Source organism: Simochromis diagramma, unplaced genomic scaffold, assembly GCF_900408965.1.
Source record: "Simochromis diagramma unplaced genomic scaffold, fSimDia1.1 OVJJ01000293.1, whole genome shotgun sequence".
Classification (NCBI taxonomy): Eukaryota; Metazoa; Chordata; class Actinopteri; order Cichliformes; family Cichlidae; genus Simochromis; species Simochromis diagramma.
This window is the reverse complement of record NW_024386801.1, coordinates 22,734,904-22,758,993: the sequence shown is the minus strand read 5'-3', so window position 1 is coordinate 22,758,993 and position 24,090 is coordinate 22,734,904. Positions and strand designations below refer to the sequence as shown.

The window sequence follows — 24,090 nt, the reverse complement described above, 5'->3', positions numbered from 1 at the left end:
GCTGAAGGATTCGTCCTATTAAAAGCGAGTTGTTCCCTTAGCACTGTTGCCTCATGCTTGCTTGAGATTTTCTGATTCTTTGAATTTGTCTCTAATATTGTTTTTATTCTGTACTACTGTTGTGGATTGGTGGTAAACAATTAAAACTAAATTGAAATTGAACTGAACTAGAGTAGAGTCTCTAGCAAGTTCTATTCCATAACAATTGCTCCCTCAATATACAGTGACAGGCAGAGGCCTATAAGATTGCCTCTGTATCAAAGAAAGACACTGACTGTTATTAGTACAGCCAGGGTTATAAAGGAAAAAATACACAAATGAATTACTGTTGATTGGTAATTTGGTGGTATTTGTTTCATAAAATAAACCAAAACTTTCTTTACACTATCTCAGATTTACTAAAGCAGAGCTCTAAAAAAAGTCCATATTTACATATTTCTTCAGAATTTGCCAGAGAAAAATGAACACATTATTCTTACACCCTTTCGTGCACAACTGCTAGAAGTCACTTAATTTTAAAACATAGGTACTGTTTCTAAACACGGGCCTACATTTTCTTTTACTTTGGTGAGCAAGTCAAGAAAAAAAATCAAGGCTCTAATACAAATTGTTCCTAGGTGATAAAAAAATATGTCAGAAGATATCTTCTTCAAATTTGTAATTGCTAATATACAAACATCTGTTATGCTGCACTGGTCTCTGAAACAGTTTTCTACAGTTTTCACTGATCCAGTCAAACAGGCATTCATACAGTGCTGTTATTTGTAACTGATTATTTGTTTTTGGTACACACACACACTCAGCCTGAGGATACATACACATGTACAGGAGGAGCTTGGATTGATTCAGCAACCTTCTGGTAACTGAACCAAATTAGTCTCAGCTCATTTATAACAAGGCATCTGTTTTTTGGTGAACTCCATTTAGGAGAAACATGATTCTGGTGTTCTAGCTCCAGCAGGGCAAGAAGGAGCCTTTATAGTTCAACAAAGGCCGTTACTCTGAGACATGAAGTAGGCGGCACACTGTTGTACAATATAACAAAAATGCCATTAAAAATAATGTAGGTTTAAGACAGTGCCAACGTGGTTTCATTTTTCACACCCAGAAGCTGTATCCATCTTTATATGATGTTAATACTACGTATAGACTAATATATTCGAGTAAAAAAATGCAAGGGACAACTTATTTTAATTGAATGTAAAGTTCATATGCAAAAAAGTGAGATTTGATCTGGTCAGACTTTCTCACAGACAGTTGATGACATTTTTGTTTACATGTGTGTCCTAGACTGACTGAAGTGGATGAATTGACTTTTTTTTTTCCAGGGAGGATCAGACATCTGATGAGCTCTACAAGCTAACGAATTTAAACCCTCACTCTCTCTCCTTTGTTTCTGTGCCTCTCTTCCCTCCTCCCTCCTTCCCTCTCTGCTCTCTAATCACTGTGTTGTGGTAGTCACACTTTCTCCTCCCTCTCGTCTCCTCTCTGTGCTGTATATAAGTGCAGATGGCTGGCTTGTATTTCAGACTGCAAGAAGGAATGAATGCAAGCATGCAGCACAGACAGCCACCATGAATCCTGCTTTGAACCCTGAAGAAGAGACCCGAGCATCTATAGGTGAGCTCTTACACCCTTAGCATGTTTTCACCAGATAACTGTTAAAAACTTTTATTTTATCAGGCTGAAGGATCATGCCTTTCTGGGACCTTTTGTTTTGCTGCACAAAGAGGAAGATAAAATTATTTTTAAACCCTGAGGGAAGCAGCCACCCTTGGTGAATGCTCTGGGTGATGCAGGAAGGGGAGGAGGAGTGCCCAATCATCCAAGGAATGTTGGCTCAATGTTAAAAAATAACCCTCAAAGTGAGGAGTTTTTCCCATTGAGAAATCAGATGCATGGCAGCAAATTTCTTAAGCATCTGAGTGGAGATTTTACCCAACAGGCACAAGCTGTGCATCAGCTGTAACAGAGGCAGTAACAAAATCCCATTTTAAGGATGCTTTGACTCAAGTGTCACAGCAAGAATACCTGACAACAAGAGAGAGCACAGTTTTCAAGGGTTGTTACTAAAAGCAGCTGGATACTCACCTATACCGTACACCTATACTGTAATTGCTGACCTTATTTCAAATTTGAGCATAGATTAAATCTACTATCGACTCCTGTTTTTATAGTTATTCTTTCTGACATGCAACTGAAAGAATGAAAACTAAAATTGTCTTTTAAACATTAATTTACTGAATATTTGATTATAATCCATTCAAATTCTCTCATAATATAATCATATAATTGTGATATTGATAGGCCTGGAAGCTTACACAGTTGGCATTTGTGTCGGCTTCCTTTCCTGGTCTCAAACAGGCTAAATGTTTTTAACACAGCAGTTCTTTTCCAGTCTTATTGATCAAAGCACCTAAAGTGCTTTGATTTGATACATTCTTGCAGCTTTTAACAGAAATTGTTGTGCAGTGATTTTCCTGTCAAATACATTTACACTGCTGCACTTGCTTTGAGTTAGTATTATGCTAACCTCTTCAAATATTTCCACTCTGCAGCGCTTAACCATAAATATGACTGGTCGCGCATTTGCCATACATTTCATGTTACCACACAGGGGAAACTGGTTTCACTTAAGTTGATAATCACATTTGTGTGAACACTTGCCTGATTGCTGTTGTCATAGTAAGTGAATCCAGATAACAGAAAGAAACCATGGGCATGCTGAGCTGGTTTAATAGTACAGGGCCCAGGTGACACCTGATGGGATGGTAGCTACCATTAGACTGTTTATAAAAGATGAAAGTAGCTTCCAGGTCTGGAAAATGAAGCAAAAGCAGAAATGGCCTAAACCAGAATTCTTTACAATGAGCCATAGACTCGGGGGGGGGGGGGGCAGCCATCCGTCACCACCGTTTGGGGGTGAGGGGAGGGAGAGATGGCATAATTCATTACAATAACTGAAATCAAATGCACAGTTGACTTCTATATAAAGTCTGAAAATCCAGTTCATTTTATATTGTGTTGCACAGATACCATCCTGATTGTATGTCATTGTGCAGCCTAATCGATTTATATCTGCCCTAAAAATCTAGAGCATCTAATTCATGTTAGATGTGATATATGATATATGATTAGATGTGATGTGATATATCAAGTCTAACCTAGTTCCAACTGACTAATCATATTTTAATTTCACCAAGTCTCATGGCTTCTGTGGCTAAACTTTCATCACTTTTTCCATTGTAGGTTGAGCCACAATAATATTTTCACTGAGCTATGAGATTTGCAGGTTTAATCAGCTTATGTAGTTAAACATACCTGTACAATCTCATGAAAAACATCCGCCAACAGAAAATACATGTGTTTTCTCCATCTGACAAACCAGCCCCAAACTCCAAATCACCAGTCGTTTTTGTCTCGGCAGAATGATTTCAACTTTGGTAGTTCCTGTTTTCCAGCTTTTGTTTTCTGGAATCAGGACCACATTTGCTCAGCAATAACATGTGTTAAAAGGCTTCTCTCGCTCCTCTGGTTAACATGGTTGGACCAGCTTTTTTGTGCCTCGTGGAAAATTCTGAGGCAGAGTCGTGTTACTGAGTGCTCGTAGAGATGATAGCAGAGACGAGCTGCCAGGCCACTTTCAGTTTGAGAAAATACAATACAAAATCAGTTGGGTAAACTTAAAACAAAGCTCTTTGTTACCTGTTACACAACTCTCACATTTGTACACAGTACGAATGTAACACTGTATAAAGATGATAAACTGCAAGATGCTACTGTAGCAAATATTTCAATAGCTTTTAAGAAGACGATTCCCGTCATGAGCCTGAGTCTTGCGCATCAGGCTTGTTCTGGGTTGGAATGACGTGTCTTTTCTGTCAGATTCTATAAATGGTTGATCAGAATTGTTAATGCCGTTCATTTTTTTGTCATTTCATTTCTTTGAACCCTTTTGTCCTAAAGGTTTGTTTGATTACACCTAAAACCAGTTGACATCCTAGACCTTTTATCCATTAAGTGAACTAAATTCAAGTTCGTTCAAATAGTTCAAATAGTGCCAAATCACAACAACAGTTGCTTCAAAGTTTTATATATTGTAAGGTTAACCCCAGCAATCAGATGACCCCCTATGAAAAAGCACTTGGTGACAGTGCAAAAGAAAAGCTCTCTCAGTTTTCTGGCAGAACCGGGTTCAGGGAAAGGTGGCCATCTGCTGCCAGTGGTAAGCAGCGAGGGGAGGAAAACAAGGCAAAAAACCTGCTGTGGGAGACAGCCAGATGAAACACTAATGATTGAATAAAAAGTGGTGTATAAACACATGGTGAGTGAAAAGAGGTGACTGAAGAAGAATCACTTGGTCCATCATGGGAAACCCTGTGCCCAATCCTAACCCAAGTGGCCTATGGGTTATTGCAACATAACTAATGGAGAATTCAGAGTCAGCTAATCCAGTCCTAACTATATGCATCGTCAAAAAAGGAAAGTTTAAAGCATAATCCTAAAAGTAGAGAGGGTGTCTGTCTCTCAAGTCCAACTGGGAACTGCTCCCACAGCAGAGGGGCCTGAAAGCTGAAGGATCTGCCTCCCATTCTACTTCTACATACACATGTAGGTTAATTTAGTAAGGATGTTTGTTTTTTTCTTTATTCAACTGTTTTATTGAGGCCATTTTATTAGTTGGATTTAAAATCAGGTCTGCTTCTTAATCAGACATAACCAACGAATAGGAAGCCTGCAATGTTAAAAGCTTTCTGAATCTGACTGAAAGAACAGTAATGTGACTTGGCGATGTTTAGTTGGTGCCGAGACATATTTATGTGACAGACGGTGTATGTCAGAATATCTTTTATTTCGACTCTTTGCTCTGCCCTGCCCACAGGGAACTTGGCTCAGTTCCCAAGCATCAAAAGCAGGAAATGAGTCTCCCTTTCCTCACATTTCTGTTTTCAGAACATTGTCCTCTTTTAAAAACACCTCGCACAGGGAGTAGCATTTACTTCTGAGGTCCACTACAGAGGTGTGAAATTAGCTTCTTTGAGGTCACAAGGGTTGTGGAGGCTGTACAGCAAAACCTAGATGACTCACCAAAAATAATAATTGCCATTCTTCCAAAACTGTATATGAACTTACAAAAGAGTAAGTTACTGCAAATTATACCATTTTATGTCAACATTCCTCCCATAAACCCTAAATTTCAGACACTGGCAACTGTAGGTCATATTCACCCAAATTTTCCTACAATCACTGAAAATTAGACATTCTTATACTTTCTTGTACAATATTTGTTGAATGAGTGGAGCCAGTCCACAAGGACCACAGACACCAACAAACTCTTATCTTAATCAATGCCAGACCGGGTTGTGGTTCGGAGCTACTCTGGATAAATAATTTATTTTGACATAAAGCCAGACTTTGAATATAAATTCCAGCATGTTTAATAGGTGGCTTCTCCTTCATCATTTATCGTGATAAGGACCACTTAGTGGAGAATATGAAAGCTTAGTTCAGCTCACCATCAATGGTGAACTTAGACTGTCAATCAAGCTTGCTTGTGTTAGTTGATGAATTTGTTCTCGTCCCATTCATTGAAACAACACAAAGAAAAGAAACCCCACCACAAAAAACACGGCGGCTGCAAAAAAAGTAAAATGGTCAAAATTTGGTCAAAATCTGACAGAAGACAGTGGCGATGCCCATCTTTTTCAAATACAGTCTATGAACAGCAACAATAGTTTGGATGTGTAAACTGTTTTCCTGGAAAACAAAAAGCAAAGCAAAGGATTTTTGGACTCTTATCTCACTGTTTTCTAAAGAATCAACTTCAGCTTTCTCTTTTAAACATGACTAACATGACAACTTTTACTAAAAAAAAAGGTAATATGAGTTGTTTTAGGAAGGCATTTCACAAAAAGATCTAAATTGAAGTGGATGTGGTTTAATATTAGCATGTGGTATCATGCAGATTGTCATCATTTGAACAAAAGCAGACAACAATTGTATGTAGCCATTGTTCTCGTCATGATCTACACAATGGATAAGAATTAAAACATGCATGTTTGTAGAGCTGCATAAACCAATGACCTAATCTTTGATGGTATCCACAGACAGGGGTTCCAGAAAAGAAATCTGCTATGTCTTGATGTGCATTAACCAGCATAAGGTGGTCATAGCAGATAGCCACCCCTCCCTGAGCCTGGTCCTGCCAGAGGTTTCTTCCTGTTAAAAGGGAGTTTTTTCATTTCCACTGTTCTTCCCTTTCCACTGCTCATAAGGGATCACATGATGTCAGAGTTGTCTCTGTTTTTTCTTAATATGGTAGTGTCTTTACCTTACAATATAAAGCACCTGAAGCTAATTGTTGTGATTTGGTGCTATATAAGTCAAATAAAACTGAGTTGAATCAGCTCAACCTTTTTGCTCAAAACAAAAACTAACAAAGAGAATAATCACTAACATTCCTCTGATCAAATCATCTATGCATTTACTGTAATTCTACAGTATAGTGAACTTTAAAAACTAAATTGCTAACAGTAAGTGCAGTCAAATGAATACAGAGAGAAACTGACTGCAAAAATAAAGGAAAGTAATTTGATTCTCATATTGTGTATTGAGCAAAACTGAAAGTGAGGGAGAAAAAAACCTTTCCATATAAGAGAACAAAATGTAAAAAGCTGTATCATTATATCTCAAGAACACCAGTGAGAAGATAAAATAGAAGATTTATATTAATTACACAGGACTCGTTACAGCCTCAGGTTGAATTTTCAGCATAGGAAGGAACACATGAAACTTTGGAAAGGATGCAAACTCTCTGTTACTCTTCTCCCAAATGCCCATCCATTACTGTTCCTTCTCCAGCCTTGGTTGTTATATTGTTCCTCTGCCACTGAGAGTACACCTTGGATGGCTCAGTTTGTTTATTTTCCTGGCGTTTGTCTCTCTGGTATACCTCTTCAGGTGGCTGGCCAAGGCTGTGAGTCTTTCCTTGGCGGTTTTTAAGACCTCAGCTATGGGCAACTTGCTTGTACATTTTAGCCATCCCTTTAGATAACTTAGTTAGATAACTTCGCGCCTTGCTACCTTCAGCCTGGTTTCTAGCCTCCTCCATGAAGGGTACTGCTCCTTTGCGCTGTTAACCTTGTAGCCAAGCTTCTCAGTTACCACTGCTGCCATGGTGTAAATAAGCTGGTGATGCGAAATGCTCACCTTGAGCTTTAATAACAGGCATTCACAAATGGTTACAAAACGGTCTCTGTAACAAACGTATGTCATATGTACACCATTACTTTATCACATATCATTCTGTAAAACAAAATGTTATGTGAAAAAGTAAACAATTTAACATCCAAACTTCTAGACTGGGGCTATCAAGGTTATCATATATTGGGGGGCCACATACAACCCACTTTGATTTGACTTTATTGCTGCAGTATGAATGGCTGTGGGGAGGGTCTTTATCAGCAGGACAAACAGTAAAATTTATTTAAAAAAAAAAACAGTTAAAAGTCCAAAAGATATGCCCTCGTCCACATTTTCAAAAGCTATCCAAAGGGCCAGATCGGAGCCTTTGCCAGGCTGATGTTGGCCTGTTCTAGCCAGAATGCTTTTCAAATATTTTTTAGCATAAAATATTTTACAATTATAACTAGTTCAAAATTCAAACCATATTCAGCAAATAAGATCACCTCTTGTCTGCCATTAGTACTTTACTAAACCTTCAGCCAGTAAGCTGCTCACACACTAGATGACTAAATGGGTAATCAATAAATAAATAGCATATAAATAAATTGCATTTTCGTTAATAAAGAAATTCAAATGAAATTTTTTTGAACATCCAGGTTTCAGACATCTGATTGTTGTCTCTGCTCTGTGACTGGATGTTTGCTTGAAAAAGTTGGGATGCAGCAAACACTGAAACTTGCCGAGACATTTGGAAGGAAGACATGTCATTACAGCTTGAGGCTTCAGTTATGGTAAGGGGAGAATACATGTGCACAGAAAAGCCGTGCTCTGTCTAGCAGAAGTCCATGTACCTAGGTGTCAACTGACTTAGTCTATGTGACCTCTGACTCATACCATGCAAATCCTTTTAATCATTTATGTATTTTGGAAAGAGTAAAGGGCCAAGAGTAAATAATGTAGAATGTCAAAACTGAGTGAATGCAACATATTATCAAGACTTGAACACGGCAAATTTCCATGTACACGCACACTCATAAAGTCAGATGTTGAAGCTTTGACGATCCTCTATTGTGTTGAAAGATGAAATAAACAGTTAAACCAGACCATTGTTAATTCAGAAGAACTGTTGAGCTCATCAAATGTGACTTCAATAAAACTGCCAAACAATATAAAAACAGTCAGGGCAAATGAAATTTAGGAGAGCTTACCAGATGTACTGCAGCATTTTATACATAAAAAAGTCTCTGTCAGTTTTGTGAAATGCTGCATTATATGTGAAAACAGAGTCTCTTAACTCTGAGGTCAGGACCCAAGGTGGTGCCACGTGAAATATATGAAAAATCCCCAGACAAAATCTTACTATCCTGCTCTGTGTTGCTTTGTTTTGTAGCCATCCTTACCTTTACTATTTTGTTATTGTAACTTTCATTAGACAGATGATACAACAATTTTCATGCAGGTTACAAAGGTGAAACAATAGATAAATAATAATTAAAAAGAAAAGTCTTACAGATGAAAAAAATGTCTGAGTTTTGTTTTTCATTTGTTTTTCTTTTTCCCTGTCACTTTTCCCTTTGTCAGGATGACTGACAGCTGGACCTTCCGAATCCCAGAATGCCTGTTGTGCCAGTACTTGGGGAATCCTCCTCCCACCATGCTGTACCTGTTGCACTCACCTGCTCCTGGCTGATTTTGCTATTTCATTCAGCTTTTGGTCAGAAACCTGCCAAACTGCCTCTGATTGGCCGAAAACCTTTCATTGCTGCCTGGAATGCTCCACTGGACTTGTGCACCTTCAGGTACAACATAACCACCAACGTTAACCACCTATTCCACATCCAGGGAAGCCCACGTGCTGATTGGACAGGCCAGAACGTCACAATTTTCTATGCCAACCGGCTGGGCTACTACCCTCACTACACCCCACATGGCAAAGCCGTCTTTGGTGGCCTACCTCAAAACTGCAGCCTGGACCGACACCTGTTCAAAGCCCACCAGGACATCAACTACTTCATACCTGCAGAGGACTTTCGTGGCCTGGCTGTTATCGACTGGGAGTTCTGGCGACCTCAGTGGAGTCGTAATTGGCACAAAAAGGACATCTATAGACGCAAATCAAAGGAGCTAACCAAGAAAGCATACATCAACGTGACTGCAGCACAAGTGGAGGAACTGGCACGGCGGAGGTTTGAGAAAAGTGCCAAGATGTTCATGCTAAAAACCATTCAGCTGGGGAGACAGCTCCGGCCCAGTGCCCTCTGGGGTTTTTACCTCTACCCTGATTGCCACAATTACAACCTGCATGATCAGAACTATACAGGCTTCTGCCCCCTGCTGGAGAGGCTGAGGAATGACGAGCTGGTGTGGCTATGGAACAGCAGCATGGCCCTCTATCCCTCTGTCACAATCAGGAAGCATCACAGCAACAGCATCAGCAACCTGCACTTCACCCAGCACAGGATCAGAGAGTCGCTCCGAGTTGCCTCACTGACCTCAAAGGAGTATGACCTTCCCACCTATGTGTACCTGAGGCTGGGCTACCGAGATGAGGCCCTCAACTTTCTCACTACAGTAAGAGCAAAGTTTACCAAAATATTATATATTTTTTTCTACTGTGTGTTCTGGATAAAATTTCCATTATGCAACAAAGTAGTTCGTTTTCCTTTCACAGGGATACTTTTAATTCAATTTTATTTTTATGGCACAAAATCACAACAACGGTTCCTTAACAGTGTAAGATAATACCCCAATAATCAGATGACCCCCATGAGCAAGCTCTTGCCGACAGTGGGAAGGAAAAATCCCTTTTATCAAAACGAAACCTTCAGTTGAGGTGAGGGGAAGTGAGACAAAAGACACACTGTGGAAGAGATACAGAGATTATAGTAACTAATAATTAAATAAAGAGATCACCCGCAGCCTATGCCTGTTGCAGCATAACTAAGGGAGGGTTCAGGGTTACCTGCTCCAATTCAAGTCAATTCAGTTCAGTTTTATTTACAAAGCACCAAATCATAACAACAGTCAACTCAAAATACGTTGTACTGTAAGACAGACCCTACAATAATCCTTGATTCCAAACTGGGATCTGGTTCCACAGAAGAAAGGCCTGAAAGCTGAAGGATCTACCCTAAGAACCACAAGTATGGCTAGAGCAACATGCTCCATTGGACAGATATAGTAGTATGTGGTGAAATATGCTCTTTCAAATAGTCGCTGCCACTACTCTTATTGTAGTTTTCTGGATCAACTGAAGGCTTTTCAGAGAGCATTTAGGAAAATATGATAATAATCAACTGCGGTAGTCCAGCCTATAAGTAATAAATGCAAGAATTAGTTTTTCAGCATCACAATGAGACATGTTTCTAATTATAGAGTAGTTTTAAATTTGTGTTTTATGTGCATTGAAGAAGATATCATGGTCAGAAACCACTCCATTACCGCGGAGAAGGTAATGCCAGCCGTACCATGCCATAGACACAAAGATTTTCAGGGCTGAGTACAATAGCCTCAGTTTTATCTGAATTTTGAAGCAGACCTAAAAACGAAACAAAAACAAAACAAACCCAACCTACAATTTATTTTCTTTCAAATATTTTATTTACATTTTTTTTAATTGATTTTTAAATTGTTATTTAAAGCACTATGACATACCATAACACACAGTGGTTAGCACTGTTGTTTCACAGGAAGAAGGTTCTGGGTTTTAGTCCTTCTGGCTAGAGCCTTTCTGTGTGAGCTTGCATGTTCTACCCATACTTGTGTGGGTTCTCTCTGGGTACTCCAGCTTCCTGCCACAGTTTAAAGACGTGCAGTTAGTGGGGTTAGGTTAATAGCTTAATTAATTGTCGTCTGTGTCTCTACATTAGTCTTGTTGCAAACTGGCGACCTGTCCAGGATGAATCCCATCTCACCCTGTGGCAGCTTAGGGGTGGTAGGTCGGCCTTGTTGCATGTTATCTTGAGCAAACTAAGACAAAATAGAACCAATAGAATTTTTTTTGTTGTTCTTTCATTTGTCTTCTGAATTTGACTGGTAATGCAATTCCTCATTCATGATTAACTTCTATGGGAAAGTCATTCAAATCTTGCCAGATTTATTGGACTGTAAAATTATTTTAAACATAAATGACAATTCTGAACTTCCATCCATCCATCCATCCATTTTCTTCCACTTATCTGGGGGCCGGGTTGCGGGGGCAGCAGCCCAAGCAGAGAAGCCCAGACCTCCCTCTCCCCAGCCACCTTCTCCAGCTTATCCGGGGGAACACCAAGGCGTTCCCAGGCCAGCCGAGAGATATGATCTCTCCAGCATGTCCTGGTTCTGCCCCGGGGCCTCCTCCCAGTGGGACATGCCCAGAACACCTCACCCAGGAGGCACCCAGGGGGCATCCTTGTCAGATACCCGAACCATGTTTAACTGCTGGTTCAATTCTGAACAAAGTCAGTTAAACATGATGATATATCAAAAATGCATTTAAAAAATCATCTTTGATAGTTGACATGAAATACTCAATGAGTTCCTCTTTTTGGATACCCACACAATACGTGTGCTAAGTTTCATCACAAACTTCTGCAAAATTCCTGAGAAATTAAAGGAGGTTCACGCTCAAATTCAATAAGCTCAGCGGAGTATGACATAACATCAGAATTTGAATTCAGTACCTTCCTTTTCTTGGCCACTTTCACTATATGTCTTAAATGTATGACATCAAAACCACTGCATTCCTTAGACAATAAAAGACAATTGTGCTGTTTCCTTCCTTCTGATCAAAAATCCATTAAAAAAATTGTGGATTAATTAAATACAACATGCATTTTCAAAAGATAATTTAAAATGTAATAGCCTTTTTGGTTTTTAAAATTCCAAAACCATACAACAAGAGCTTTAGGCAATGTCTGAATTTTCTGATTTTCAGTCTTATGAATAAATGTGAATCGAAACCTCTAAGCAGAACATATTCTTTCCTATTTGAACTGCATTTTAGGATGTATGCAAAAGGTGGTTGGCACACATAAGCAAAACCTTAGTTAAGTCAGAATGAGTCAGAGGATAAAGGTTGGAAGGGATAAAAAGTACAGCAGCGGTAGCCGCAAAGGAAAATATGTTTCAGCCTCCACATTGACGTAAGGCTCCTTATACTGTATATGTAACAGTACTGGCACCTGTGCAGTCCTGTTCCATACTGGTCTCTAAAACGTTTGACTAGAAAAAAAACAGGATTTTACCAGTGGTAGAAAAATATAGAGCCACAGACATGGATCAGTGAAGCTTCAGCAGTTTGTCATCTATCACAATATGGAGTGATTTCAGGATAGATAGAAGATAATCTGGATATTGAGAAGTGGGCTCCATGCACCACTTTGAACTGGATTAACAGTGGCGGGCACATAATGATGTCAAGTTGCGAGTACAGAGGCCTAAGTCTAAATCTTCTTCCCATAACATTTTGAGGTATGTGTCAAGTTTAACATTTTACTGTAAAGCAGGGAGATCAGCCCTCTGTTGGTTGGATAAAGTTGTACGGTAGGCCTCGGTAGAGGGCTTGAGCCTGAAATCTGGAAACAAATAAAGTGCCTGGCTTGCAAGCATCTTAAAAAGTGTGATGGTGGTAGATTGTATTAGCAAGTTGTTTAAATGATGCCAGTTTGCAGGCTATGACAAGGTCCTTGAAGCAAGTTATTACACTTCTGTGCCACTCAAAAAAACAAACAATAAAATTTGCTCCAGAACAAAATCTGTGGAAGAAGAGACACTCAAACTCAACTCGATCAAAGGCTTTTTCAGCATCAATAGAGACAACACATTCATCAAAATCAGTAGGGCTGGAATAAAATATGTTAAACTTGTGTTAAAATATGAATGGCAGCCTTTAGTGATATACTTCACAGAAGACAGGATTAAAGATCCTGGAGAAACTTTAATCTTCTCAGTCAATTTCAGTGCATTATCAAGCTTCAAATATAGACCCAAATGCAAGACTCTGGAAATGAGGTCAACTTACAAAAGCAGCTTTAATAAAAAAAATATAAATAAAACCCTAACGGGATAGGAACAAGGAATCAAAGTACAAGGAATCATCAGAGTACTAACAGACACACAAACACAATGTGGGACAATGTGACAAAGGGATCAGTTCTGCATTTTATAGTGGAAAATGTTGTAATTTTGTGTGTTCAAATGCCTGGCAAACAATCATCATTTGGCCTCAATTTAAAGATTTAAATCACCAATCCTGATGTTCCAAAGAAAAAGTCAAAAAGCAAATATTGTTTTCTGTAATTCTTAATATGATTACATATTAGTAATAGTTAAACTTGCAACCCACCCCTTCAAATTAATTGTCATTTAATTATTAATTTTTGTATGCAGTAAACATCATTTTCAGTAACAATGTGCTTAAACAGTCAGGCTATACTCTGAGTTTGCTCCCTACTGCCATCTAGTGGAGGTTCAGGGAAAACCAAATGTTTGAGGATGATCTGTTGATTCGGCAGGTTAACGGCTGATGTCTTTGAAAAGAAGAAGGATATTTAAAGAATTTCTTTGAAGTATGATCTTGTGGAGCTTTGCACAACATAACCAGTTTCTCACTGTAACACTGACAAATGCAGTGTGGTCCAAGCCGTATTAAAAATTCAATGTTCAAATATGTTGACCTTTGTATTATTTTATTGTTCTTTTATTTTTCTTTTCTTTTCTTCAGCTACTTCATCATCACTTAGCCATCAATAATTTGAGATCCCTGCCTTAAATGGTGGCGTGGTAGTGATGGTGACAGACATGTGTGATGTCATGTGATGGTTTACCTGTATTTTTCCTGTAGGACGATTTGATCCACACCGTAGGGGAGAGTGCTGCACTGGGAGCTGCAGGATTTGTCATCTGGGGGGATTTAAATTTGACCTCATCCAGGGTAGGTGGTCTTTGCCCTACATTAACAAAGTAAAATTATTTATAGTATGTATTCATCATATATATATTTTTTTTATTAATCCTTTATTTATCCAGGTAAAAAATGTCATTGAGATTAAAAATCTCATTTCCAAGAGAGACCTGGCATCATGGCAACAAAAGTCACATACCACATAGGTATATAACATTTAAAACAATGTTACAAACATATATGCTGGTTCATATGGAGATTTATTTATGAACATCTAACAAAATGACAAGAGGAGACTGTGCATGCATATGCTCTTCTGACGTTTGTGATTAATATTTTTAATGTGCAGCGATGTTATACATAAAGCTGAACTCCTAACACATCTTTAGGAATTCAGTTCATTTTAGTTCAGTTTTATTTATATTGTTCCAGCCAGTTGACAATAACAGTCTCTTCAAGTTGCTTTACAGTGGGGGAAATAATTATTTCAACCTCTGCTGAAATTGAAAGTTTCTTTCATCATCCATGAGGAATCAGAATCTGTGAGGATGCCGCTCCATTCCAACCTATACATTTTCATTTTAAGGTTATATTTAGGCACTGGCGAATCTTTGTTATAGTGAGTCTGGTTCATCATTGGGTTTAAAGCAGAACTTGATGTGAAGCCACTAAACTCAAAATTTTGGCTGTAGTATCATAAAAGCTATTACGAATTTCACCTTGTTTCCACAGCACAGCTGCACCCACGTCAAGTCCTTCCTAAGCCACCGCTTGGGTCTGTACATCACCAATGTGACACGGGCCGCAGAAATCTGCAGTGAATTCCTGTGCCAGAGTAATGGCCGCTGCATCCGCCGGGACCCCCACGCCCGGCATTACCTCCACCTGAGTGCTGACAGTTACCGCATCCATCCCTCTGAGGATGGGGACTTTACTGTGAATGGCTGGCATTCACCGCATGAACAGCAGCTACTAATGGAGAGGTTTCGCTGCCACTGCTATGAGGGCCACAATGGTGAGAACTGCGACAGCATCAACAAAGTGAGAGAAGATAAAGGGCCATGGGAGGAAGAGGAGGAGTACAAAGATCACGACAAGAAGAGGACAGAGTGGGAGGATGAACAGGATGAACAGCAGGAGGCAGGAGAGAGTGCAGCACCGCCAACTTGCGTCAGCCATCACTTAACTTTGTTGCTCCTGTTGAATTTATTATTAGTAAAGATATATGTTTGAAGATGGCTTCAAAAGAGAAAGTTAGTTTCAATTTAGCTGCGGGTAGATGTGACATGTCAACACTGCGGTAAATATAATGTTCTAATTCAAAATTTATTTTTTATTTTATCCAAGGATACTGACATAAACTTGACTTTATGCAATTAGCTTTATGGTGCATAAATAGGAACGTCTTGCTGATGCTGTTTGATAAATGTGCTATAAACAATTGCAAAATACCACCTGAAATACAATACATGCAGAAAACATGTCTCATGAAAACATTTTACCCAATCAGAAAATGATTGCCTGTCAGTCAATTATTCATTTATTCAGACTAAACATTATTTGTGGCCTAAATCAGCAGTGTACCCATTGAAACAGAAGGAAAAATGGAATTGCACAGCCAATATACATGCTTGAATTTATTCACTGTAACTCATATTGCAGAGAAATCATGTGAAATGCCTTATAGTTCATGAAAAAAGGCAGAGCTGGCTTGTCGCATGATGATCCTCCGTTTTGTGTTGTCCACAAAAACCAAAGGCTGCTCAAAATACAATACTGCACATCCATATATAAGAGCACAATTACAAAGACTTGATGCATTTTTAAAGAATCCTTTATTTCCAATACCTTGAATGAACTGTTACTATACTTTGCGGTATATGTACAAATTTATATTTTTGTATTGTTACTTATTACTTGTAGTCTTTCCAGGAGATGTCACAAACCGTTTTGGAGCCTGTTAGGATGCAGCATATAGCTGCTTTTAACTTCAGAATACATTCTGTTGGGTTTGTTACCCTAAAGAACAGAAAGACTTTTATATTAATGATCTCTGGATTTTGTATTTGATTCTACTTCATCTCAGTGTGACTGGTAAATGGCTACTGTCTCTGAATGTACAACTGCAAGTGCAAGGAAGCACTCAACTGGATGCAGGAGATGGCACAAACTATATCTGACAGACACAGCCTCTGGAAACTGAGGTCCTTTAATTTCACCTTTTTACCAAAGTTTACCAGTTTTTTGATACCTCAGGTTGTCGTGAAACTCTTTATTCAGTCTCTCTCTGTGTGTGTCCCAAAGTGCTTTTCTTTGGATAATTCCAAGTATAAAGCATACTTATAACTACGATGCCAAAGTTGACAAAACAAAGTTGTCATATCTATTCACTATTTATCATTTTAGAACCAGCCTCCATCAGCAAATACTGTTTGTTCAGTAATAAAACTGTAGATGGTCTAACTTTCATTAATGTATTAGGAATTTATTGATTTTACCAATCATAACACAATGTAAGAAAATCTTCTAATTCGGTATCCTTGTTCCTAACAAAAACAGTTTAAAGAATCAGAATCAGAATCGTGTTTATTGGCCAAGTATATGTGCAGACACATACAAGGAATTTGGTTCCGGTAGATGGTGGCTCTCAAGTCATAGGCTCAAAGTCATTAGATAATAAAATTCAATGTTGTTACTTTTTCTAAATAAAATCAATCCCCTAAAGTTTGCTTTACATTCAGTGTGAACAAACAGTATTGAGTATTTGTAATGACACTAACCTGAAACATTACCTTTGGAGAAGTTGGCAGTTTGTTGCAGTTTAAATAGCTGATGAAAAGGCCGCCTATGTTGCTTATGTAGTCAAAGAGACAGAAGAAAACAGGGGTAGAAGGGGTAACCAATAAATTTTAGTATTTAACATTAAGCAACAATGAAGCACGTCACATGGACGGCTCAAGCCTGCCTTTAGGTTAATGTTTTTAGGCTTTTACTTCAGACTTTGTGTAGCAATTGTAAATTTCCTGTAGTCACTGTATTCTTTATTAAATCTTAAGATTGTAAACTACATATGTAACAAGGAGTATGCAACACATGAAAAATGTTACCTGACTGTAAATGCACTGCTAATAAACACTTTCCAAAGCTACAGTGTGTTTCTTCCTTTTCCTGCCATTATTACATAAAGTGATGAGTTCAGGGGAAGTAACAAAGAAACATCTTCCGCTTAGTGAGTTGAGTTGCAGCCAACTGGATCATCTACTGATCCAGATCAGATTGGATATGAATCTGATGGGGCAGATTCACGTTCAGTTGACATTATTTATCTTTGTCTTTATATTAGGTTTTCAAACAATGAAAAAACTGTCTTGAAAAACGTTGACTACCTTTTCTACAGTCAGTCATTAAACCTCAGACCCAGTTAGTGAGAAAAAGGAACAGAAGGCTGAACTAATGATAATGCTGAGTCACTGGTGTGAGATGACTGCCCTGGCAAGAATATTTTCTGCTCAGAGGCCCTTTTAACTCAAACATCAAGTCCCAGCTAGATCCAATCTTTGGATCCAATCTTTTTTTTCTTTTTTTTTTAAGAGACAAACTCTAAAGAACGAAGAAAATGTTTCGGAATATTTAGTAATAAGTAATAATAAGTATACAAATATGTTTTTATACAGAAAAGTTTTGACTTTAAATAACTTTTTCTGTTAAAATAAGATTAATTTATGTTGTCAAAACACTGAAGACCTTAAGTAAGTAAAATACTATATGCACTACAATCTCCTGATTTACAAATGAAATTGACACAAAGCTAAAGTATGAAAAACATGTTGCCATCATCGTGTCATTTTTGTGATAAATCAGTACAAACCAGAAATATTATACATGAACCAGGCTGTTGTTGTTGTTTTAACTTTTGTTGTTTATTTTTTAACTTTCGTTACCATTCTGTTTTTCATGCACTCTGAGTTTTACTTTCATCTTGCAAATATGCAACTTTTTAAAAACCTTTTTCACTAAATTATCTTACTGTTGATTGTATTTGTCCAAAACTGTTTCCAAATTCTTTGCATCATTTATTCTAACCTGACACCCTAAACCCACTCACCAGTTAGTATTTTAATTAGATAAGGATCTACCAGAGAGAAGAAACTGTTTCCTCTGACATATGAAACAGCAAAACAATTACTTGAGATACACTGAAGTATTATGACAAGCCACTGAAGACAGCAACAGGTAGGAGCTAAAACACTACATTATATCCAAAAAATGTTGACTGATTTGAAAAGAATAGTGAGATAACCTTGTAAGATAAAGGATATTATTAAAAAGATTTGATCTTTTTAAAATGTGGACAATTTGTTTACAGATATGCTGCGAAATCCTTGAGTCATTTTTAATTTTATATTGATTTACCAGGATGAGCAAAAAGGACATCAAAAACAGAATGTAGTTAACATATGTATTCACATTCACAAGGGCTCTATCTGAACACCAAATATGAAGGAAGGTTTTACAAATATCTTTATTTTATATCATTATTTAGCACTTTTATCATTCCAAATCCATTGTAAATGACTATTTTGCTAGTTACAAATAGTATCATCCACAAACAAAAAGTTAATTTTGTCAGTATAAATGGTTATTGATCAAGAGGAAAAAGAAGAACTGCAAAGGACTCAGTCCAAAAGGCCAAATCTATTTTGTTGTTGTTCCTGGTTAGAGATCAGTAAGTCACACTAAAATTAAATAAATCATATTTTTAAAATATTTTTTAGAATGTGTATTAATGGCATTTTGAGTCATGACTTGATAACATGTTCAGTTCTACACAATATCATTTTTAAAATGATATGCTGTTTAAAATTTGTCATAAATATGAATATTTTTTAAATATATAATGAAATAAAAGTTTTTGGCATGAACATATGAAATTGTTAGGGACTACAATTAGTCTGTTTTCATAAATTATCCCCTACAGATGATGATTAGGCAAGTGAACTTGAACTCTGAACACTCAGGGAGTGTCCTTACACTACTCTAGGTGAATAGAGCAGATTGTTCAGCCACTGGGTGAACTTCAAGATTTGGTTCATCATTCGAAGCACTTATGTGTACGTTCTAGCACCTAAAATTGTCTAATTTTCCCTGTTTTGCTGATAATGATCATTTACATAAATTGGGGCCACTGCTGACATTTTAAGCTCTGAGCACAGAGCATGCACGTAGCAGAGCTATGTCGTATTTATCTTCCTCTTTCTCTTTCACACACACATAAAATAATAATGGAGGAAGTATCTTACATTCTAACTGGAGAAACAGCTTTGTGTCCTGTTATATTTATATTATAAAAGTAGTATTTAACTTTTGCAGCTTCAAGTGGAGCTCTTTCAGAACTATTTTGTATCCACTGATGATCTAATAGAGCACCTAATAACTGTTTTCTCCATTAATTGTTTGAGATGTAAAAATTATGAAAAGTCATCTTTCACCGAGAGTCATATTTCAAATAACTTCAAATGTGATCAAAAGTGCCCACTTTTAGCCCACCTTAAGAAGACGGAGTTTGGTTATTTTAAAGAGAAAACAGAGTTTGTCAAAAATAGCTGTGATTTATGTTGATGTTTGCTGACTTTTATCCACTGTCTGCCCTGCTTGTCCAGACCTATTACCATGGCCCCATCCTTCTTCTCCTCTGTTGGCTTCTGTGTAATTGGATCTATCACCTTAGCCCTTGCCCTACCTCCAACTGAGCCACCGCTCATCAATAACCATCCCTTTGTGGCTATATGGAACGTGCCAGTCGAGCACTGTAAACGTCTTCACATCCCGTTGGACACTGCAGCCTTCCAGTCAGTGACAACACCCGCAGCTGTGCCAGGCCAGTTTCTCACCATCTTCTATGAGGACCGCCTTGGCCTTTACCCTAGAGCTGATTCTGTCAAGCATAAGCTCTACAGCGGTGGGGTCCCCCAAAATGGCAACCTGACAGAACACCTGGCCAGAGCCCAAAAACAAATAGATCACTACATCTCCCAGGATTCTTCTCCTGGGCTGGCTGTCATTGACTGGGAATCCTGGCGCCCCCTGTGGGACCAGAACTGGGGTTCAAAACGCATTTATCAGAAATTGTCCATCAGTCGTACCCTGCAGATGCTCCCGTTTTTATCATTAAAGCAAATTCTTAAACTGGCAAAGAAACAGTTCCAGCAGGCTGGACGTCACTTCATGGAAAAAACCATTAGCCTTGGTACTGGTGAGCGTCCAAATCGCCGATGGGGCTTCTACCTGTTTCCTGATTGCTACAACTATGGATGGAACAAGCTCGGCTACACGGGAGAGTGCTCCCACAAGACCCACAAGCAGAACAACCAGATGCTTTGGTTGTGGGAACGCAGCACAGCTCTCTTCCCATCAGTCTACCTTCACCAGAATCTGAGGAACTCTCCTCGGGCTGCGCTCTTTGTTCGTAACCGTGTTCTTGAGGCTCTGAGGGTGGCAGCATTGCCTAAACGTCCTTACGTTATGCCAGTCTATGTCTATTGCAGGCCACTGTACCGGGATCAGACCAAAAAGTTTCAGACCAGGGTGAGTGTTTGTGTTAAAATCACATTTATGCACATCATTCACTTCATCTTTATGATTACAATAAACAGCCCATCACATGAGGGTTTTGTCATTTGAACCTAAATAGTTATTAAGTTTCTCACGTAAGAGCAAAAAGCATTCACAAGAACACAACAGAAAAACAACTCAACAAATGAAGAATTATTTTTTAAAAACTTTTGAAAATGACATAAAAACATCAATTAATACTGCTCTGAAAGGAGAATGAAGGACTCAATTTAGAACTCTAATGTGATAAAGGTTTGGAGTTCATTCACTTTGAACAGTTTGTAGTACCTTATATCAACTCTACCAAGGTTTATCTATAGGTTTTCTATACTGGATTCTAAAAGATGTGAATGAGAGAGAAGCTGTGGGGTGTTTTGGGGGCCTCGACGATAGGGCATTAAATTACTTTGAGCCTTTTTATTTAAAAAAAAAAAAAGTTTCGTTCCTGCTCTTTCAGAGAGATCTAATCAGCACGATCGGAGAGTCTGCAGCACTTGGAGCTTCTGGGGTCATAATATGGGGAGGTTCCAGAGACTACAACAACAAGGTAATTCACAGCTTACTGATATTTACTGGATGTTTTGATCAGATCTCCTGTCATTAAAGGATATTCTAACTCGACACAATATTGACACGTCAGCATTAAAAATCTACCAGCTGAGCAATGTGATTCCTTCTCAACATTGCAAATCCAGTGTTTGTTTGTTTCATGAGAAGAGAAAAGACTTCAAGTATCACACGAGCCACCCGAAGTTTCTGCATTTGTCTTTAGCCATAAAAACTCTATATTAGTAACTCTTCACAGGTCTGAAAACAGGAACACAACTGGCCAGCCTTGCATCAACAAATAATTAACATGCCTTTGTTTCCTCTCTTAAGAGGAACTAACAGTTGTGACTGTTTATCTGTGTTTACCAGACATGTGGAAGAGGTATTGCAGCTTCATTTGCTGCAGCCGCTTTTTGATTTGGTATATCTTTTTCTCGTCATTCGATGTTCACACAATCACAATATCTTATTGTCTTACAACCAATTTAAAGTGACACAACTGAATGCAAATTCTAATTAAGAATAAAACAGACCATTTAGATGGTCTTACTGCCACTATCCGTGTTCTCAGTCCAGTTGACGTTCCTCCTTTGGACACAAACATCCATTAAGCAATATGTTCTATTTGGACTTTAATTACCCCAATAAAATATTTTTGCTGACATTCATCTTGAAGTTCTAAGATTTTTTTTGTACATACTTTTTGAACACCTGAACCTCTCATATAAACTCCATCCTGTCTTTGCAGGCGTCCTGTGATGCTCTGTCCAAGTACCTGAGATCCACATTGAACCCTTACATTGCTAATGTGACTGCAGCCGCCAAGCTCTGCAGCGAAGTCTTGTGTCAGGGGAAGGGCCGCTGTGTCCGGAAGAGCAACAACTCTCACCACTACCTGCACCTAAACCCCACCCATTTCTACATCATACGAGCTGATAGGAAGTATGCGGCTATTGGCCTCCCTTCTGCTGCTGACCTCAGTGCCTGGGCTGAAAACTTTACCTGTCAGTGCTACGCAGGGCGGAACTGTTCTCCCAAACTAGTACACCCAACCACCATGAAACTCATTTGGATTTAATGTGTGAGGAAAGTAGAATTCGTTCATGTGATTATCTATCATTCATCTATTTTCCAAAAACAGAAAGGAATGTAAGTAAATGATTCCCTCAAAACATAGTGCTATTAATACTAATAACAACAACATCAACAATAATAATAATAATTGTTAAGACAAGCTATACTTTAAACTTCAGTTTTAACTATTTAAAAGTAAATGTGCCTTAATTAAACTAAACTCAGCTCAACTAAACCGAATTTTGAAAAATATACCTTAATCTAAAGTTGAGTAGATGAAGCTTCTGTCTGTTACATTACAAAGACACTATTTGGAAAGACATTTGTAAACATTACCTGTGTTGTAAACATCTGAGCACGACTGTCAGTCATTTTTTATGAATTTAAATAGGCCAGTCATATAGGTTTGAACTTTGAATCTGGCCCAGATTCATCCATCAGTGTATAATTGGGCTCTGTAGTTAAAATTGCTTTGAGTGATCAGTTAGAATAGAAAAAGTGCCTCTTCTGATGCTTTGTTTGAACTTCAGCAGGTCATCTTGACCATGCTACACACCTAAATTCAGTTGCTGGCCTAATTGGCTGATGACACATTAACAGTATGGGGTGGTTTAACAGATGTACCTAATGAAGTGGCCGCTGAGTGTATGAATCAACAAATAATAATAAATAATACAAAAAAATGGAGACGTTTCCTTAATAAATGACATGAGCAGAGCAACAACAATACAAATACATGCAAATATACATTCATGTCCTCAGAACAGTGACATCATTCTTCTATAGCATCTTATTCATGTGCTTGTAAATCAGAATGATTTGATGAATGAAATAAACACGAGTGTCACAAAGAGAATGAGTGTGTTTTGTGTTTGATAGATCTTTTTAAGTATATAGCTACTTTACCAGGTTTATTAACGGGATTAAAAGTTAATTTTTCTAAGCCACATTATGAAAAAAACAACTAATGGTGACAACCTACAAAAATGATTTGCAACACATAAATTTGCACCATAATCCTAACTTTCCCATGACTGACCAAATATGTTATTTTTTTCCATACTCCTTAAAAAAATGTTTAAAGTTCTCCAGGCTTTCTGAAGGTCTTTAAAGATTTTCCTTGGACACTGACTCCTTATTCAGTGATTTTCAGTCTAGTCCTTGTGCCTGGCCATTTTTAAAGGAAGCAATAGTGGTGTACAAAATACAAGAAAAAGAAAAAAACAAAACAAAATATAAGAAATAAGGAAATATGAGAAATATAACTTAGCTAAGAACTCCTTTTAAAATTTATATGTAGCCACATTATATGTTGTAAAAACATTTTATTTGAATTTATTTTAATTTATTCCCATTTTAATGTATGAAAAATGTACAACAGAAGGACAGGATCTAAAAGTCATGTCCTTAAGAAAAAAGGAAAATCCAGCAAGGGCCTAATACAGAATTTGGGAGATGTTTCTGGCTCTTCAGTTGATCCATCCATAGTTAAAGCTTCATCAGAAATGGTCACAGTTCATGGGTGGTTATCAGGAGGCCATTCTTAACAAAGGGAAATGGGAATAAAAGGCAGAAGAATGCCAAATTAGACAACAACCAAATTTGTAATGTTTGCTAAACATTATTGTCAATAAGTAAGTAGGAGGTCGAAAGAGAGGTTAAACAGTGATTGTCTACAGCCATCTGTAAAACACACAGGAGGCTCTGTTGTGCTTTGAGGCTGCATTTCAGCTAGTGATGTTGGATTAATGATGTTGGACTTTACTTAATCCAGAAAAGTAAAG

General features: G+C 38.0%; 2 protein-coding genes across 3 annotated transcripts; both read left to right on the top strand.

Moving 5' to 3' along the window:
- Positions 1-1,195: 1,195 nt before the first annotated feature.
- Positions 1,196-17,690, top strand: LOC120730300 (hyaluronidase-4). 2 transcript variants are annotated; one of them, XM_040026595.1, is made up of 5 exons: positions 1,196-1,620; positions 7,842-7,976; positions 8,767-9,756; positions 14,012-14,101; positions 14,804-17,690. In XM_040026595.1, exons 3-5 carry the CDS (start codon positions 8,800-8,802, stop codon positions 15,302-15,304), a joined length of 1,548 nt encoding a protein of 515 aa, XP_039882529.1. In that variant the 5' UTR covers positions 1,196-1,620; positions 7,842-7,976; positions 8,767-8,799; the 3' UTR covers positions 15,305-17,690. The 2 variants fall into 2 exon arrangements, with proteins under 2 accessions (XP_039882529.1, XP_039882528.1); XM_040026594.1 differs by lacking the exon at positions 7,842-7,976 and having other exon boundaries at positions 1,197-1,620.
- Positions 17,691-18,223: 533 nt separating this feature from the next.
- On the top strand, positions 18,224-23,284 carry LOC120730301 (hyaluronidase PH-20-like). Its single transcript, XM_040026596.1, has 4 exons — positions 18,224-18,304; positions 19,732-20,656; positions 21,141-21,230; positions 21,981-23,284. The coding sequence occupies exons 2-4, from the start codon at positions 19,742-19,744 to the stop codon at positions 22,308-22,310; spliced, it is 1,335 nt and encodes a 444-aa protein (XP_039882530.1). The 5' UTR covers positions 18,224-18,304; positions 19,732-19,741; the 3' UTR covers positions 22,311-23,284.
- Positions 23,285-24,090: the final 806 nt, after the last annotated feature.

Excerpts from the sequence above, each read along its gene's own strand:
- LOC120730301 (XM_040026596.1), top strand. The coding sequence starts at position 19,742 with ATGGCCCCATCCTTCTTCTCCTCTGTTGGCTTCTGTGTAATTGGATCT. Across the intron at positions 20,657-21,140 it reads CCAAAAAGTTTCAGACCAGG|AGAGATCTAATCAGCACGAT; the intron begins GTGAGTGTTTGT and ends CTGCTCTTTCAG. Across the intron at positions 21,231-21,980 it reads CCAGAGACTACAACAACAAG|GCGTCCTGTGATGCTCTGTC; the intron begins GTAATTCACAGC and ends CTGTCTTTGCAG.
- LOC120730300 (XM_040026595.1), top strand. The coding sequence starts at position 8,800 with ATGCCTGTTGTGCCAGTACTTGGGGAATCCTCCTCCCACCATGCTGTA. Across the intron at positions 9,757-14,011 it reads CCCTCAACTTTCTCACTACA|GACGATTTGATCCACACCGT; the intron begins GTAAGAGCAAAG and ends TTTTTCCTGTAG. Across the intron at positions 14,102-14,803 it reads TAAATTTGACCTCATCCAGG|CACAGCTGCACCCACGTCAA; the intron begins GTAGGTGGTCTT and ends TTGTTTCCACAG.